Consider the following 16,691-nt stretch of genomic DNA (forward strand, 5'->3'; position numbering starts at 1 on the left):
GAGAGATCTCTCCTAGAGCAGGAAGACGGACAAAGCCAAAGCCGAGGCGCTGGCTTCTCTCTCCACCGTTCCATCCACGAGTTCAGAGGCCGCGAGCCAGAGACCACCCCTGACTGACACTGGGTTGCTCACCGGGAAGCCTGTTGACGAGCCAGGTCAGCTGCTTTTTGGAGATGTTGGTCCAACTGAGGTCCAGGCTGACTGGCTGCCTCTTGATGATGCCGCTCAGGGCCTGGGGGACAATGGCCTTGCACCTGCTCAAATCGATCTTTGTCCAGAGTCTCTTGTCACAGCACCTGGAAAAGATGAAGACGACCGATCCAACAACTGTTAGCCCCAGTGACCCCCGCCCAGAGGACGTGCATCCTGCCTCTCACCACCAGTGCTGCCATGAAAAACCTTTCCCAGCCGGATTCCTGGCCTGGGGTGTCATGCAGGAATTACCCCCTCCATCACTAGTCAGGAAGATCCCTTTTCGTTTGGGTAACTCAGTAAAGGGTGACCACTCATTTTGTTCCAACCTACACTGGCCAGAAATGCGCACCGCGAAATCGAGTCACTTGGGACTCAGGAGCCCATTTTTTTTTTCTTTCTCCAGTGTTTTTGTCAAGGCAAGCCTTCCTCCTCTGGATGCTGGGGGGCCCTTGACAATTTCTCCTGAGTCCTTTTAGGGCGGTCACCTCAGTCTGTGCAGAATGGAGAAGGGCAGGCCTACCCCAAGCCCCTGGAGCACAGCCCCAGTTATCACCTTCACCAGGGCCATGGCTGTGGCTGGGCAAGGCCGTTCTGGCTCCCTCTCCCTGTGGGGAGAGGTCTGGTGGCCATTGTAGTATGGAGGACTCCACGCTGTTTGAAGAGCAGCATATTTGACCCCTGGTTGCCAGAGCTCCACCCACTCTGGGCTTGGGCTCCAAGCTAGGAACAGCAATGGGGAGCTGAGGGTGGGTGGTTGTGGCATGTCTGGGTTCCTAGGGATATATCCAGAGGGATAACAAAACAGCTTTCTCTCATTCCCAATGGAGCCTGGCAAAGAGACAGGCAATGTCTCTGGATCAAGCATAGATTACTGGAGGTACTGGTTTGCAAAGGGATCACATTTTACTTAGTGGAAAGAAGGAAGTTTCTTTGATTCCCCAACATTTTGCCTTTAGCCCCATCTCATTATTATGTGAAGATCATTTAAAAAGGAAAGACTCAAGGGTAGCTAGGTGGCGCAGCAGATAGAGTGCTGGCCTTGGATTCATGAGGACCTGAGTTCAAATCTGACCTCAGACACATGCCACTTACTAGCTGTGTGACCCTGGGCAAGTCACTTAACCCTCACTGCCCCACAAAAAACCAAAAACCAAAAAAGGAAAGACTCTTCATTTGGACAGCAAACCAAACAGAGCTTGCCTGATCTGGATGCTCTGCAGCTCAATGCAAGACTCCTATTTCCATGTAGGAATTACTGAACATGGAATGGAAGGCTCGCTGAAGACGAGGAGGCAGGAGTAATTCAATTTAAATTCCTCAGAAGATGGGCACAGATGTTTTCCTGTGAATAGCCTATGAATTATGCAAACCCAAATACTGCCTTCAAGTTACTTTGTCAGAGTTGGAGCTAGGGAAGGGATGTTTCCAGCCATGCAACTCTGTAGCCTAGACCTAGATTTCTGTTCCCAACAAAGAGGGGACAGGCTCAGAGGAAGCGAGAGGGGAGAAAGGTCAAAGGCAGGCTGAGTCCTTTCTCCCTTCCCTGACAACCCAGAGGCCCAACAGCCTACGCCAGGTGCCAAGACTGGGTGCCAGCAGCAAACAGCAGTAGTTTTCTAGGGGGATCGTCCGAGAGGCCTGAGCTAGAAATCAGAAAGCCGAGGAGAGGCAGAGGGAGAGATGATCTCCCCCAGCCCCAGCCCCAGCGCGGCGCTTGCTCTCTGGACCCCCTATTCCGTGCTCACCATTTATACCATGTCTTGCACACCCGCATACATTCACAAAGTTCTCTGCGGTTGAGGTAGCGGAAGACAGACATCCAGACCTCCCGCTGCATCCAGCTTTCCTCCCCATCCTGTGCCCAGCCTCCCCGGCCGTTCAGTCTGGCTGCCCCGCCCTCCTCCTCGTCCTCCTCGTCGTCGTCCTCCTCCTCCTCGTCCTCCTCTCCAGCCAGGCCCTCCTCGTCCCCCCGCTGGGGAGCTCGAGCCGGAGGGTGCTGCACCAGGACCCGGGGAGAATGGCGGAGGTTGGTGGAGGAGGCCGTGATGGCCTGCAGCTTGGGCACGATGGATGTTCCGTGCAGCTCTTTGGTGGGCCTCTGCAGTGTGACCGTGAGGTAGGACCCCCGGATTTTGGCCTTCTCGACTTCGGAGAGCTCCTTCTTGCCACTGGGATTGTTCTCTTTTTCCCGCATCATCGTTCGCTCCGTGGCCTGAAGCCGCAGCAGCTGCCGCCGTTTGAAGCGCTCGTCACGGCTGGCACTGTGGTGGTCACTGGGACCGGCTCCTGGGGAGGAGCGGGTCACCATGCCTCGAGGGGACACTGGGTCATGGATGAGCTGCAGCATGGTGGTGGGCGAGTGAGGGGGTGGCGTGAGTGGCTCGTCGCAGCTCCGCAGAGGCCGCAGGACTTTGGCTTGGACCACGTCTTCATCGCTATCATCCATTTTACGTTTCTGCAAAACAGGCCCAAGAAAAGGCCAAACTTATGTCATGTGGCCTTCGGTTGACCCCAGGGAAGATTCTGAGGAGGAACTGCTGCCTGGGCCCTGGCGACAAGAGGAAGGACCCCCAGCTTGGCCCTGGGCTCCCTCCCTTCTCCCCAGGACTTGGCCGGCAGCCTGTGGGTCCATCCCGATCCCAAACTCGCCTGATGTTCACTGCCTTCAGTGCCATGCACTCCAAAATGGCAGATGCTGCACCTGGCCCCCCAGCAGTGGCAGGGAGACTGTTATTAGATGGAGCTGTGCCCAGGCCTGCTTGGGAGCTAAGTTGGCACAGACTGGGGGCTCTTAGGGTTCTAAGAGGAAACCTATCTACTACAGACTCTGGAACTGTGGCTTTTCCTGGACTACTGAGGATCGTGATGAGCCCTCACACTGAAATCAACCCTTTCCAGCACAGAAGAACCCAAGCTCCTCAGCTCCCCAGCCTTCAGGCCGCTGCGGCCAGAGGCTCGGGCCCATCAGTCACAGGCACCTGCGAAGTGTGAGAAGGCAAGATCAAAACAGAGCTGCCTAGAAGCTGCCTGATGTCCCAGCAGGTAAGCTCCTTAGGTCTGAACTTAGCCACCTCCTAACTGGGCGCTCTTGTACCTTCCCTTTCATGTTATGGGGACGAACCCAAGCTCTCAGAGAAGGCATCTGTCTCTTCCTGGCCCTTTCTGGGATCCTCTGGTCAGGCTGGGCTGCCCAGCTCTTCTGTGTCAGGGTACAGTGGGCTCTTGTGGGGTGCTGGAGCTCTGCTAGGGAGAGCTTGACAAAAGCTGTGTTAAGCGGGGAGAGATGGCAAAAATGGGACTCCACAGCTGGTGACCACAGCCACCAACAGGCGTGAGGTGCATCCAACACTGGACTTGAACATATGAATTCTTCAAAGAAGCAGAGCTTCCAGCCCTGGCTATGACCAGGCTCCTTCTAATTGCAGAGCAAGTGCAGCTGTGGAAGGGCACCAGCATGAGGTTGTACAATGGTGTGAGAACTGTTTAAAGTGTGTGTGTTGGATAGAGCACTGGCCCTGGATTCAGGAGGACCTGAGTTCAAATCCGGCCTCAGACACTTGACACTAGCTGTGTGACCCTGGGCAAGTCACTTAACCCCCATTGCCCCCCCCCCAAAAGTGTGAGTGTGTGTGTGTGTGTGTGTGTGTGTGTAAGGCTCTGCGTGCTGGATGAGGGAAGATGCCAGCATCTGGGGCACTCACCTGCACCTTCTCAGAAGTGTCCTCCTGATAGCACTTTGGGCACTCCCAGCAATTGGGCAGCTCATCATTGAGCAGCCCTTCTCCATCCATCTGTAAACACAGGCAGGGTCAATCACCATCCTTTAACCCTGAGAGTGACCTCACAAAGTCTCCTATCAGTAAAGTCAACATTCTGGTAAATGCTGTGAGAGAGGCATTGCCACTTTTGCTGCGTCTAGAAAGCGCCAGACAACAGTGAGGACACAGTTAAATGAGGCCCAGGGCTTTCTAGAGGAGATCCAACCACTGTCCAACTGCTGGTTGTTTTTAATCTGTTCAGTGAGTTGGAGACCATGGTAGGGATGCATAGAAGAGATGGTCCCACTTGCAAGCTTGGCCTTTTCCAATCTAACTATCCTCAGGTGGGTATGACTAGACCACAGCTGGAATGCCCTACTCAATTTTGGGTGATACAATTCAGGAAGGGCACCAGCAAGCTGGACAGCACTGTTAGCTGGTCAACCAATATGCTAAGAGGACTTGAAGACCATCATATAAGGATCTAGTTGGGGTATTTCCCCTAGAAGAGGCAAGACTTAAGAGGGCTTTTATGTATCTGAAGGTCTATCTTGGGGAAGAGGAGCTATACTTTTATTGGCCACAGAAGGCAGAATCAGGAGCAACGGGAGATGGAAAACGCTTCATGACCATTAGGCATGTTCCAAACTAAGACAGTGTCTCTGCAAGTGGAGCCTCCTTCCCTGGACACCGTCTGGAGACAAGAGGGGATTCCTGTTTAGGCACTGATGGGACCAGTGCTTTTGCAGGCCCCCTGTGGGCCCCTTAGGATCCTGCTGCTCCCAGGACCCCATTTTCCAGCCAGGAACACCATTCCAAGAGGGGACTTGGCGACCTTGGATCTGACCTCAGTCTGTAGGGTATATGACTGACTGAATGGCCAACGACCGAATAGAGGGTGGAAGGTGACAGAGCCTAGAGGGCTGTCACGGTGGCCCAGTGATGGTGTGCAAGGAGCCCTAAGAAGCCCTTGCCCACAAGGACACCAATGCCCTCCATCTGAAAGGCTCCCCCACTAGCCTTACAACTCCAAGGAGCAGGGGCTTTCTCACCTGCAGGCAGCCAGGATGAACAATCTCATTGCAGATACAGCATTCCATGAGCTTCTTCTCAAAGTCCTGGGTTTCCTCATTCTGATCCACCTCTCCGCAGAGAGAACACGTGACTGAATGGGGCAGTCGGGGCTAAAAGAGACAAAGATGGAAAGAGTAGGCCTCTAGTCGCCCTGCTTCCTAAAGGCCTTGGGTCAGTTTACAGAAAGCAGGAAAGGTCAGGAAAAGTCAGAGGGGAGACTGGCGGGGCAGCAGTAGCTCCATTTCTGATGAAAGCCTAAGTTAAGGACACCCCTTCCTGCAGAGACCCACCCCCCAGGGCAAGAATGGGGTGAATGGGATGAGAGAGCAAGAAGACAACCCCAAATGCCTCCTCTTTTGGCTCCTATCCCACGGCAGAAATCGCTGAGGGACAGAGCCTCCTTGACTCCACCCTGGGGACTCAGCCAGGCCCTCCCCCAGAGCAAGGTGGAAGACTCACTGCCAAACACTGGCGAAGGACACACGACTGCTTCATGCGACCAGGCCCCCCGAACTTCTTCATGTCCCTGCAGTAGTGGCACACACCACACTCGCCTTGGACACAGGCCTTGCATTTTCGGCATCGAACCCGCCGCCTGCGGGCTCCTGAGACGATGGGCGAGGCGGCGGGTCTTACTGGGGTCAGTCGAGGAGCAGGCTTCATGGTGTGAGGTTTTGTGATGGGAATGGTGGGGACCCGCACCTTCGGCCGAGTGGGGAATTTAAGCTGGAAAGAGAACAGGGGGAGGTCAGTTGGATTCAGGAGAAGAGGCCAGGGAGAGGCTTTCTCTGACTACCCCTCCTCCCCCAACTCAAACTGCCTCCTTCTGAGCTTTCCAAACTCTGAACTTCATCTGCGGCAGTCTGGCCCTGGCCCTGGGGTCAGGGAGACTTTGCTCCTTTAAGTCACTTAAACACTCTCTGCCTCAGTTTCTTCCTATGTAAAACGAGGATAGCATAAAGCACCTACCTGGCATGTTGGTCATGAAGCTCAGTGAGATAATGAATGGAAAAGTACATTGCACCCCTAAAGGTCTGAGACGGCCTGAATCCTTTCCAGACCCAGCACACTTCACACTTAAGCCTGAACATGTGCTGGGCTCCCTCTAATACAGGGGATTGGTGGTGAGGGAGGAGGGAAGTCAGAGGGGGTGGTGCAATAAGCCACGGGATGGCTGGGGGTGGGGGCTGCCTGGAAGCACGGCAGGAAGATGGTGGGCAGCCAAGCCCTGGTGCTTTGGGATTGGGCTCCTTGTGCATACATGGATGTATCTGTAGTTAGCTGCTTTGTTTTTTTGTTTTTCCTTAAGGGCAGAAATCATGCTTTACTTCCTCTCTACTGTTCTTAAAACAGGACTGCGCATACAGTATGGACATAATAACCTAAGGTGACTGATCAAACTGGGGTGGGCATACATACTGTATGCACAACACTATGCCAAGCAACGCCCTCCCCAATATCTTATTTGATCCTCATAAATGTGGAAGGTAGGTGAAATTCCCATTTTAGAGTTGAGGAAACTGAGGCAGACAGGGTGAAGTGACTTGCCCAGGGTCACATACCTCATAAATGCCTGAGGCCAGATTTGAACTCAGGTCCTTCCTGACTCCTCACCCAGCATTCTACCCATTATACCACAAGCTGCTAGTCATATCTGCTATTCAGTGTTAGCACAGGTGGAATGTGGGCTCCATACGTTAGCTTTATCTCCAGGGTCACAATTAGAAGCTGGAGGATTTTCACTTTAAGCACATCCTGCTCCTGGATTATGATCGGATGGAAAGACGGGATTTTAGTAAAGCATTGTCTGCCTCAGCCTACTGAAGGGGCCAAATTGCTTAGGGGCATCGGAGGCTCATGAGGGATTTCTTTCTTAGACCTTATGGCCACCCCCAAAACCCCCAATTTAAATGTGAAAATGGAAGGATTGATTTAGTTCTTCGTCAGGTACCTCACACACTCTATGAAAAGGCAAACCACCCAAAAAGGCTGGATGGACTTTCTGGACACAGCAGGTCCTGGCACTGGAGGAGCTCCCTTGGGGAGCCCTCTGGTAAGGGCTGACTAACGCAGTCATCAGAGCCAAGCCCTCAGAGTGAGGGGCAGATTGTCCCAGAGCAGCCCTGGCCCCTGGCCAGGAAAAGCCTGAAGTTGGATGGAATCTCTTACCTTGTCCCTTTTGGGCCACTGCACTATGGGGACTCCAGTGAGGGCTAACTTGGGATCACTATGGGCAAGCTCTTCTAGCAGTATCTGTGAGAAAAGAGAGGAGAGAAGAGGCGGGCAGGGTGAACAAGGGACAAGGTTTCATGCTGAGCCCCTCCAGGGGGGAGCTCCTCACCCCACTTGCATTTCTCCATCCTCTCTGTGGGTGCTGACTGCAGAACAACACCAGAGGTGGCGTCATCGTTCTAATGCAGAGCACAGCACACACTGGGCTCTCTGCCCACCTACTCCTTCCGCTGGTCAATTGGATTGGTGCAGGAACTGAGGACTATGGAGTCAGAGCTATTGACGAATGTATACCTGTAAGGGAGAGTAACCCCTGCTATCCCCCCACCCCGCCTTTACAGAGAACAGCAGGCAGCCAATCATGACCTCCTCCCTTTGCTGGGGAGATGGCAGGGTGGGGTGGGGGGGAGGGGGTTTGATGACAACGACACACAAGCGGAAGGATACATCACCCACCAACCACAGTATCCTGACTCTATTAGGGTGCTAACCTTCGAGGATCTCCCACTTTTTGGGATCAGGGTCCTTTACACTCTAAAAATTGAGGAACCCCTCTCCACTCTCCACAAGCTTTCATGACATTTACCACATTAGAAATGGAAATATCTTAGTAATTATTAGGAAAAGCGTTTTGACCTTGGGGACCCTGAAAGGTTCCTGAGGACTCTCAGGTGTCCCTGGACCACCCTCTAAAGGTCAGAATATAGAAAACAAATAAAAAAAAAATAACAAAGGAAGCACGAAGCATTATTTGTGTCCGTCCCCCCCCCCCCCATCCAGGGGTAAATGACTCAGGAGACAATGTTGCTGTAACCTGGCTCTGGCAGATTTACAAAGACCTTGGAAACAAATACCACATGAATACCCAGATAGGAAAGTCCTGAGACCAGCCCCATCCAGAAGGTAAGAGGGTCTTTCCTTTGCTGACCTCGTAAACCCAAAGGTTGCAAGTGACCGGTCAAGAAAGGCAGCCCCCTCCTCCCCTCCTCTCTCCCGCCCCCTTTCCAAGGGCTCTCTGGATCTCTTGAAGCAAGGACAACGTCTAGGGGGCAGCTGGCGCCTGGCAGGACCCCTCACCCGGGCGGCTCCCAACACCTATGTCCCAGGCCAAGGCTCCAGATGCTTCTCACCCTCCCCCAAACGGATTCCATTTGCGGCCGTGTTGTATTTACTTCATGTTGCTATGGCATCATGTTCAGGAGCCTCCTGTTAGCACCACACTGTGTAGGGGTGAGGAGGTGGGGGTTGGTGCCACGTGGGGCAAGGCCCAGGACTAGGCTCGATCTCCCCAGGGTGAAAAATGAAGATCCATTCAAAATGTGGCCAGGGAGTGAGGCAGCAGGCTTCCCCTCCCCCGCTGCGCCTCGCCTCTCCCCGCCTGTCCCCGCCCAGCCTCGCCTCCCTCCGGAGACCTTCAGCACAGGCTGCTGGGCTGGAGGGCTCTGCCCATTTCCTCTGCCTGAGCAGAACTGAGCTGTCCACAAACAGGGACTTTCCACTCTGAACAAAACACACACACTGCACTCCCTGGCTCGCTGCTGCGACCTCTGCATTTGGGTTAAGGGGACGGAGTCGGGGTGATCTCTCTGGGGGATGTGTGGGTGTGGAGGGAAAGGCTGGGCTTTCAAAGGGGCCATTCCAACAAGTCCCCACACCCTGCTCCCTCTGAAGCTGTGGGCAGTTTCCAGCTGAGGCCCTTCAGGGAAGAACTGTACAAAGCAGCCAACACCCTTCCCGGTTAAGGACAGCCCCTAAGCCCCAGACAGTTCGGGAAACCTTTAAAGCCAAGCATTTTCCCTGGGAAAAAAAAAAGGGAGGGGGAGGAGGCCAGCAGTGAATCAGCAAAGGCCCGCAGGGTGGTGGGCGCAGCAGGGCAGGTGGGCAGAAGAGAAGGCAGGATTCTCCCAGGGCACTTCCCACTGAGCAAAGGCACCCAGGATGCCACAAGGAAGAGCCCGAGCACTGTCCTTCCCCCTCCCCGAACAAAGGCCCCGCTTCCAGCCCCCGCCCCCAAACCTGAAAAGCTTCACCGACTGCCTTGACCTTGGGGTTCTCGTCCCTCTGGAGCCGCAGCGACTCTTGGTTCAAGTTTCCCCAGCCTTTGTTTGCTTGTTTGTGCGCGAAGTTGTCCTGGGCTACGAGGATTTTCTATCTCTGAAATCTCCAAAGTACTCAACAACTGCAGAGGTCCCCAACGCCCCGGGGCTAGGAAAGCCTGCTGGGGCTTCGGAGCGCAGGCAGGCCGGCCAGTGTGCTCCGTCCCCAGCCCTTCACTGCAGCCCAGTCACTGCTTCCTGTGCCTGTGAACAATGCTACTGCGTCACTCACATGCAGCTCCCAGAAATGCTTTGCAACGGAAGATGGCAGGGGGGGGGGAGAGGGGGAGTGGGAAAGGGGGGAGCGAGAGAGGAGCGAGAGAGGGAAGAGAGAGAAAAAGAAAAGGAGCGAGGAGAGGGAGAGGGAGAGTGGGAAAGGGGAGAAAGAGAGAGAGAGAAGAGAGGAAAGAGGAAAAGAAAGGGAGGGAGGAGACGGGGAATGGGAAAGGGGGAGTAAGAGAAGGAAGAGGGGAGAGAGGCAGGGGACAGAGAGAGAGGAGAGAAGAATGAGAGAGAAAGGGGAAAGAGACAGGAAGAAGGGAAAGAGAGCAAGAGAAAAGAGGCAGGAGGAAAGGAGGGAGAGAAAAAGAGGAAGGGGGGCTGCCGGTGGGGAGAGCAGCAAAGGCAAGAGAGGGCCCAGCCGTTCTGCTGCAGAGCTGGGAGGGGGCGTGTTCTCAAACCACTTTCTGCTCCTTGATTGGAGGACACTCCTGGCCCAGGAGGTGAACTGCTCGGGCAGCACCAGCAGCTCCCTCCCACCACCACTGCAATAGGAGAAGCCAGGGCCAGCCCCCAGAGGGCCCGATGTGGCAACCTTTCAAGGCGCCAGAGAAAGGACAAGGCTTTAACCCATTCTGCTGTATAGACAAGCTGTCCCACATTTGTCCTTGTCTTGCACACGCATTCGCGCGCGCGTGCGCGCGCGCACACACACACACACACACACACACACACACACACACACACACACGCACGCACGCACGCACGCACGCGCATACCCTCTTCCCTTCCCTACTGTGTCACCCTGTATTGCTGGAGCCACTGGCTGATCTGCTGGGCTGACTGCATCCCCGCCTTTCCTGCTGCAGTCTTACCCCTGACCAAGAAACACAATAAACAGTCTTAAAATACTTCGAACAGGGCCTGTTCGTGGCTTCATTTATGGCCATCCGGCCTCGCTTCTGCTCCCACACTTGTCCCGGCTGGGCTGATGGCCTCCAGTCCCTTCCTACCTCAGACCAGAACCTGTTCACTTCCAGAAACAACCACTGCCAACACCCATGTTCCAGTGAAGCCCGACTTCAGCTAGCACTTGGGAGGAGAGCCCATAAAATGCACACTTTTGTGCTAGAAAAGAATGATGTCTGCAATTGATTCATTTGGTCTAGACTGGAGGAGGAAGCCCCTGCCTCCCCCCCCCCCTCGCCCCAGCTCTAGTATTCTAGGACTCTAAGCTCCCCCTTCCTGACCACTAACGGTTTCCTCATTTCCATCCCAGCTTAGGAGAATCACTCCTGTCACACTCTGTCCTCCCTCATCCAAGCTTGTTTCTCCAACTTCACCCTTTCCTTTCCCACACTCCCTTGAGGGAGGGCTGCATTTCTTCAGAAAGCTTTAGCTCCCTCTCCAGCCATCAGGTACCTGGATGTCAGAATTTGTCCCACCACCACTGCCGCCAAGGTCCAAGCCAAGCCCATTCTCTGTGATGAGCAGTGCAGTGGCACCCCCATAAAAGGACCTTCACTGAGGGCCCACTGAGTGCCAGGCATCAGACTAAGCCAAAAGGCTCCTGAATAACTAAATGTTTGCTTCAGTAAGTACTAAATGTACTTTTTAAGCTGCCTCCAACAGAGATACAGTTCTCTCCAAAGATACTGTCTCAAGGACTACAATTTCACGCGCATGCAGATATGTGTGTGCAGAGACGAGGGGAGTGTTCTTGTTGGCCCATAAGCCATCTGGAATCAGGGTAGACTTCCCAAGCTGTTTACCAAGCTAGAACACTTGGGCATGGTAGAGCCACTGACTTCTTCCTGGCACTGATTATCTGACTGTTCTAACCCTCTCTGGTGCTAATATCTTAAGGCCTCAAGATCTGAGGTCTCAGTTGGTACTTCAAGTCTACTTTTAAACATTGGAGTCATTCAGGGGCTTTTTGTGTAACCAACCGAGAGGGCCCATGGAAGCACAACTTTAGAAACGTATTCTGAACAATGAGTACAAGTCTAAGCAAGCATGAGCTCACCTGGAGGCTACTGAAAGGAGAGCAAAGAGCCAGCCAAGGCACAGAGAGGGAGACTCCTCTAGATGAGTCACTGGGTTGCGTACACAAGAGGGTATGCCCAATTCTGTCTTTTCACTAACCTCAAATACAAGATGGATGAAAAAGTACTTTTGCAAAATAATTATAACAGAACAAGTGAAAACCGTGAGTCAGAACGACCTGGGTTCCAATCCCAGTCCTGTCTCCCTACCTATCAGTGTAGAGGGTCAGACCAGCAGAACTCATCCTTCCCAACTGAAAATCCCTCGAGTCTGATGATTCCTAGATGAAAGGAAAGGCACAACACCCTGGCTCCCAAGAGAACTTGAACTGCCCTGTTGGAGCACCCAACTGCAGGACCAGTGTTCTCTACAACCCCAAGTCGGCACCTGCAGGATCATAAGACTGTGCAGGTGCACAGTCACACCTATTTGGGATGAGCCTCACCTCCAAGTTACTATCTGTGAATTACTGAAGTCTGGTTGTATTTACAGGCTGTCTTACTGAGAAATTTAAAACATTGCATCTGGTGCCAGTTTTCCTTTAGAGGAACGGTAGAACTGACCCCATGGGCTGACCCTTGGTTTTATCAGAACCTAGATTGGAAGATGGAAGTAGGACCACCCTGAGACCATTCAGCTGAGCTCCCAGAGAAGTCAAGTCAGATGGATAGCAGGTCCCAGAACCAAAAGGAATGAAGGAAGGAAACAGCCATTCATCCAGTACCTACTATGCGCCAGGCACTCTCTCCCTTGATTAGGACACAAACATGGGACTCCTGACTTCAAGGCCAGGCTTGGCTGGAGCAGGCCCCAGCATTCCCACATGTGACCTTTCAGGGGCGGTCTCTCCCTCCCTGGGCTGCAGTGAAGCCTCAATGCCAGGAGCCCTAACTGTGAACTAAGTCTATTCCAGCCAGATGCACCACTCTTCTTCTACAGCCTTTCATTTGTCAAACACGATGAGCATTTCCATACCTCTGCTAGCTGTAAATGCTAGTGGGAACCCAACACCCAGGAAGAGCCAAATCTGGAGGTTGGGTCACAATGAGACTGTCCCCAGAGGGAGGAACCAAAACAGGTGCCAAGGTCGTGCCCATCGCCAAGGAGCCCTCTGAAGACTCGCCCTGTGAGTCCCCATCAAACTTCTCTTCCTGCCTTAGGTTTCCTCACTTCCTGTCTGGCTTGACTCCGCACCACTTTGGGCCCTAATCTTCTGACACTCATGCTTGCCTCAGCACAGACACCAGCACTTGGGGATTCTTCATCTATTCTTCCATCCTTCCTCCGCCGAGAGCTAGCATGGCTCCTGCCATTTCCTAGGAGGGCCTTTCCTGGCTTTTCGTGCACTGTAGTCACAAGTCTCTGCATGTCCTCCCTTTGATCTCAACCTAACCTTCTCGCCTTGTTTCTATGAGTCTTGATTCCTCTGGGCATATCAGGTAAAGGAACATGTAAGTTGTGATTTAGGGCTTTGAGATCAAGCGGTCCCACTCCCTCACTTTACAGATGAGGAAACTGAGGCCCGGGGAGATTTTTATGGTAGGCCTCAACACGAGCTTTTCAGGGACAAGCAATGATGATGCAAGACTATTTCGATGACCCACTCAAGGGATTTTACTACCTCTAAAAAATAAACAAAACCCAACAAAACATGACAGGAACCATTCTCTAATCACAGGAGATTATAAAATGGGTTTTCCTTTCCTCATAATTTACTTCAATAAACCCCTTTAACATTCCAAGGAAGGACAGTGACTGCAAAGAAAAATTTACTTGAATCCATAGAATCTAAGAGTTAACAAAAACTAATGGCACTCAGGGCCAAAGGGATTATGAGATAGGAATTTCGTATTTTCCAGAGAAGTTAGAAGGTTACCTGGGCACACACAACATCTATGTGACCAGCAGAAGCCAATGTGGTCATATCCACATGGAGAGCATCCTGGGAAAGCAGCCTCCCGGCACTTCCCCCTTCGCAGCAGACTCTGAACACTGGACAAGGAACCACCTGCGAGGGACACGCTAGCTCGGGGTCCTTGGGTAAGTGACGGCTCTCCTCTATTGCTCCCCATTGCATCCAGGATCTACTCTCACATCCTGTCTCTGAAAGCTCCTCACAGCCTGGGCCGGGCTTCTTCCTTCTTACTCCTCAGTGACACTGGCCTCCCTGCTCTGTGATCTTTTGCCTACAGTGCTCTTCTTCCCTCTCATCTCCACCTCCTGGTTCCTGCAAAAAGCATTTCCCGGCCCCTCTCAATGGCAGGGCCTACTCCAATGGGCCCTACATATATCTCCTAAGTACTCAGGGGCTGACACGCTGTGCCCCTCACTACTATGGGAGTTCCAGGAGGGCACAGGCCACTTTTGCCTTTCTTTGGATTCCTAGTACTTAGCACGGTGCCTAGCAAACAGTGAGTGCTTATTAAAGATCGGCTGCCCCAAGAAGTGATGAACACAAAGAACAGTAATTAGGGTTTAGAAACTTCTTAGCTTGGTCAAATATGTTAAGTTGGTTATAACAATGAAACCAGGACTTGACCTCAAATGAATCCTCCCAAGCCCCTTTGATCCATAACTCAAGCGGTGTGGAATTTTGTAGTCTCTCCTCCCAATGTCAAGGAGACATTCTGCATTCCTAAACACCAAAATTCACATTTGAGTTTCTGTTTTTCTACCAACCCCTGATGCCAAACTGAACCAGCTGAGGCAGGGCACATGAGGAAGGTGCTTGTGGGCACCATGGCAGCTGTGACAGTAGACACCAGATCCTTTGTGATCCTCAAGCTCTTCTCATGTCCAGATTCCTTCCCTCCTGAAATGAGGCCTATGCCCCTCTGACTCGAACCTCTCCAACACTTCTTGCTTTCTGCCCACTCAGCCTGTCTTCTACCTTCTCCTAAATTTCACCCACAGGTAATGAAATGAAATTATTCTACTTTCCAATGGAGGGAAACACAGATGCCCTCCCTAAGTTGGGAAGTCTCTTCCCCGAGATGGCAAAAGATAGGAGGTCTCTTTGGGCACACAGATAGCCAAAAGAAAACTGAATCAGAAACCAGAGATGGAAAAATACTAATCAGGAAAACTGAGTCCACCTTGCTTTAGCCCAATGTAAAATTAGTTCTTATAGTAAGTTCTTACACAGTTGAAAAGATCTATAGGATAGAGATTTACCACACTCATTAGAAAATGGAAAGGAATCCCTTGAGATTTATTTTCCTTTGCATAGTTACTCATATCATCATATATTCTTCTGGGATAATTTTAAAGATTGATTTCTTGGGGCGGCTAGGTGGCTCAGTGGATAAAGCACCAGCCCTGGATTCAGGAGGACCTGAGTTCAAATTCGGCCTTAGACACTTGACACTTACTAGCTGTGTGACCCTGGGCAAGTCACCTAAACCCTCATTGCCCCCCCCCCAGGATTGATTTAATATAATGAAACTATGAAATAATAATTAAAAAAAGACAGAGTTTTAGATTACTCATATTCCTAGGAAAAGTTACTTTTTTTGAGAGATGGAGGTAAATGAAGACATAAGGGATAGGTCAAAGGGTTCCAGATATAGAAGTGCCCAAATATACCACGTAAGGAACCTTGATACTCTTATTTAAGATGGGTTATAATTTTTTTTTTTGCATGGGGCAATGGGGGTTAAGTGACTTGCCCAGGGTCACACAGCTAGTAAGTGTCAAGTGTCTGAGGCCGGATTTGAACTCAGGTACTCCTGAATCCAGGGCCGGTGCTTTATCCACTGTGCCACCTAGCTGCCCCAAGATGGGTTATAATTTGCTAGAACCTTGTCTACTGGAAAATATCAACATATACTCCAGTTTTATGACTAGGTAAGGTTAGAAGTAATCAAATGAGATTTGTTCTCAATGGCAACACAAGAAAATGCAGAACAATCTCTTTCAATAAACTGTGAAAAGGTGTCAAGTGTCCTCCAGAGAATTTAGAGGACTCATAGGAGGTAGGAAGGTAAGTAGATCCCTTTCTTCTTTTTTTATTTTATATATTTTTTTAGTGAGGCAATTGGGGTTAAGTGACTTGCCCAGAGTCACACAGCTAGTAAGTGTTAAGTGTCTGAGGTCGTATTTGAACTCAGGTCCTCCTGACTCCAGGGCCGGTGCTCTATCCACTGCGCCACCTAGCTGCCCCCAAGATCCCTTTCTTCTTGAAATCAAGGGGAATCTCTTCCTGAGATTCCTGGGAGGTTCCTAGAAATGTTTCTCAGGACGAATGAGGGCCTGTTTTATTAGGGTAGGGAAATACCAGCTTAAACCTGAGGCTTCAGAATTCTGGTTTAGAGAAAGGGCCTGAGGTCCTTTCCTCAGTGTGAGAAGAATCTAAGGTTAAAGAAAAAGAGAGAAAGCCATGGCTTTCTGGTCTTCAAGCAAGACATTAGCACTGGCTGACCACAAGACAGACACTGCTCTGTCGCCCCAATCAGAGACCCCCACGTAGGGCTGGGTTCCTTTGAAGTTAACAAAGAGTGCGGATTCTGACATTTCCATGAACAGTCCTCTCCCTGGAGAAGCACACACCCCACTGGCCACGTCACGGGAGCCGTGCGTGAGGCTTAGGTGACCACTGGAACAGGTCTCTTACAGCTCTCTATTTCCTAGGAATGTTCTCAACAGCTAACTTGTAGCAGCAGAGTTCACTCATCAGGGATAAACCTGTCACACTATCTCCAGGAAAAGGAGTCACTTCTGAACTTGAACCGGAAATCCAATCTATTTCTCTTAATGGCTCCTGTTTTTCAAATAGATTCTTGGAAATGCAATCTTACCTAACAGATTTCAAATAAAACCTTCCTTCACCAAGCTCGCCATCTTGCTAGCGACCAAGGGGGATGAGGCAGGGATAGACAGACCAAACCGTGCCTAAATCTCACCAAAGTGTGCCTGGTATTTTATTTTTTGCAGGGCAATGGGGGTTAAGTGACTTGCCCAGAGTCACACAGCTAGTAAGTGTCAAGTGTCTGAGGCCGGATTTGAACTCAGGTCCTCCTGAATCCAGGGCCGGTGCTCTATCCACCGTGCCACCTAGCGGCCCTGTGCCTGG

General features: G+C 51.7%; 1 protein-coding gene across 6 annotated transcripts in view; it reads right to left on the reverse strand.

Annotated features, from left to right (window-relative positions):
• Nucleotides 1-16,691, reverse strand: part of KDM2A (lysine demethylase 2A) — a 90,968-nt gene that overhangs the window by 4,558 nt on the left and 69,719 nt on the right. For 5 of the 6 annotated variants that reach the window (XM_043970053.1, XM_043970052.1, XM_043970054.1 and 2 more), the window contains 6 exons: nt 7,197-7,280; nt 5,487-5,753; nt 5,006-5,137; nt 3,897-3,986; nt 1,941-2,650; nt 133-296 (listed from right to left, as the gene is read on the reverse strand). In XM_043970053.1, coding sequence (XP_043825988.1) covers nt 133-296; nt 1,941-2,650; nt 3,897-3,986; nt 5,006-5,137; nt 5,487-5,753; nt 7,197-7,280 — 1,447 coding nt within the window. Of the gene's footprint in view, nt 1-132; nt 297-1,940; nt 2,651-3,896; nt 3,987-5,005; nt 5,138-5,486; nt 5,754-7,196; nt 7,281-9,302; nt 9,631-16,691 lie in introns of those variants that run through there. The other variant, XM_043970055.1, reaches the window with a different exon arrangement.

The sequence above is a fragment of the Dromiciops gliroides genome, chromosome 6 (genome assembly GCF_019393635.1).
Source record: "Dromiciops gliroides isolate mDroGli1 chromosome 6, mDroGli1.pri, whole genome shotgun sequence".
Taxonomy (NCBI): Eukaryota; Metazoa; Chordata; class Mammalia; order Microbiotheria; family Microbiotheriidae; genus Dromiciops; species Dromiciops gliroides.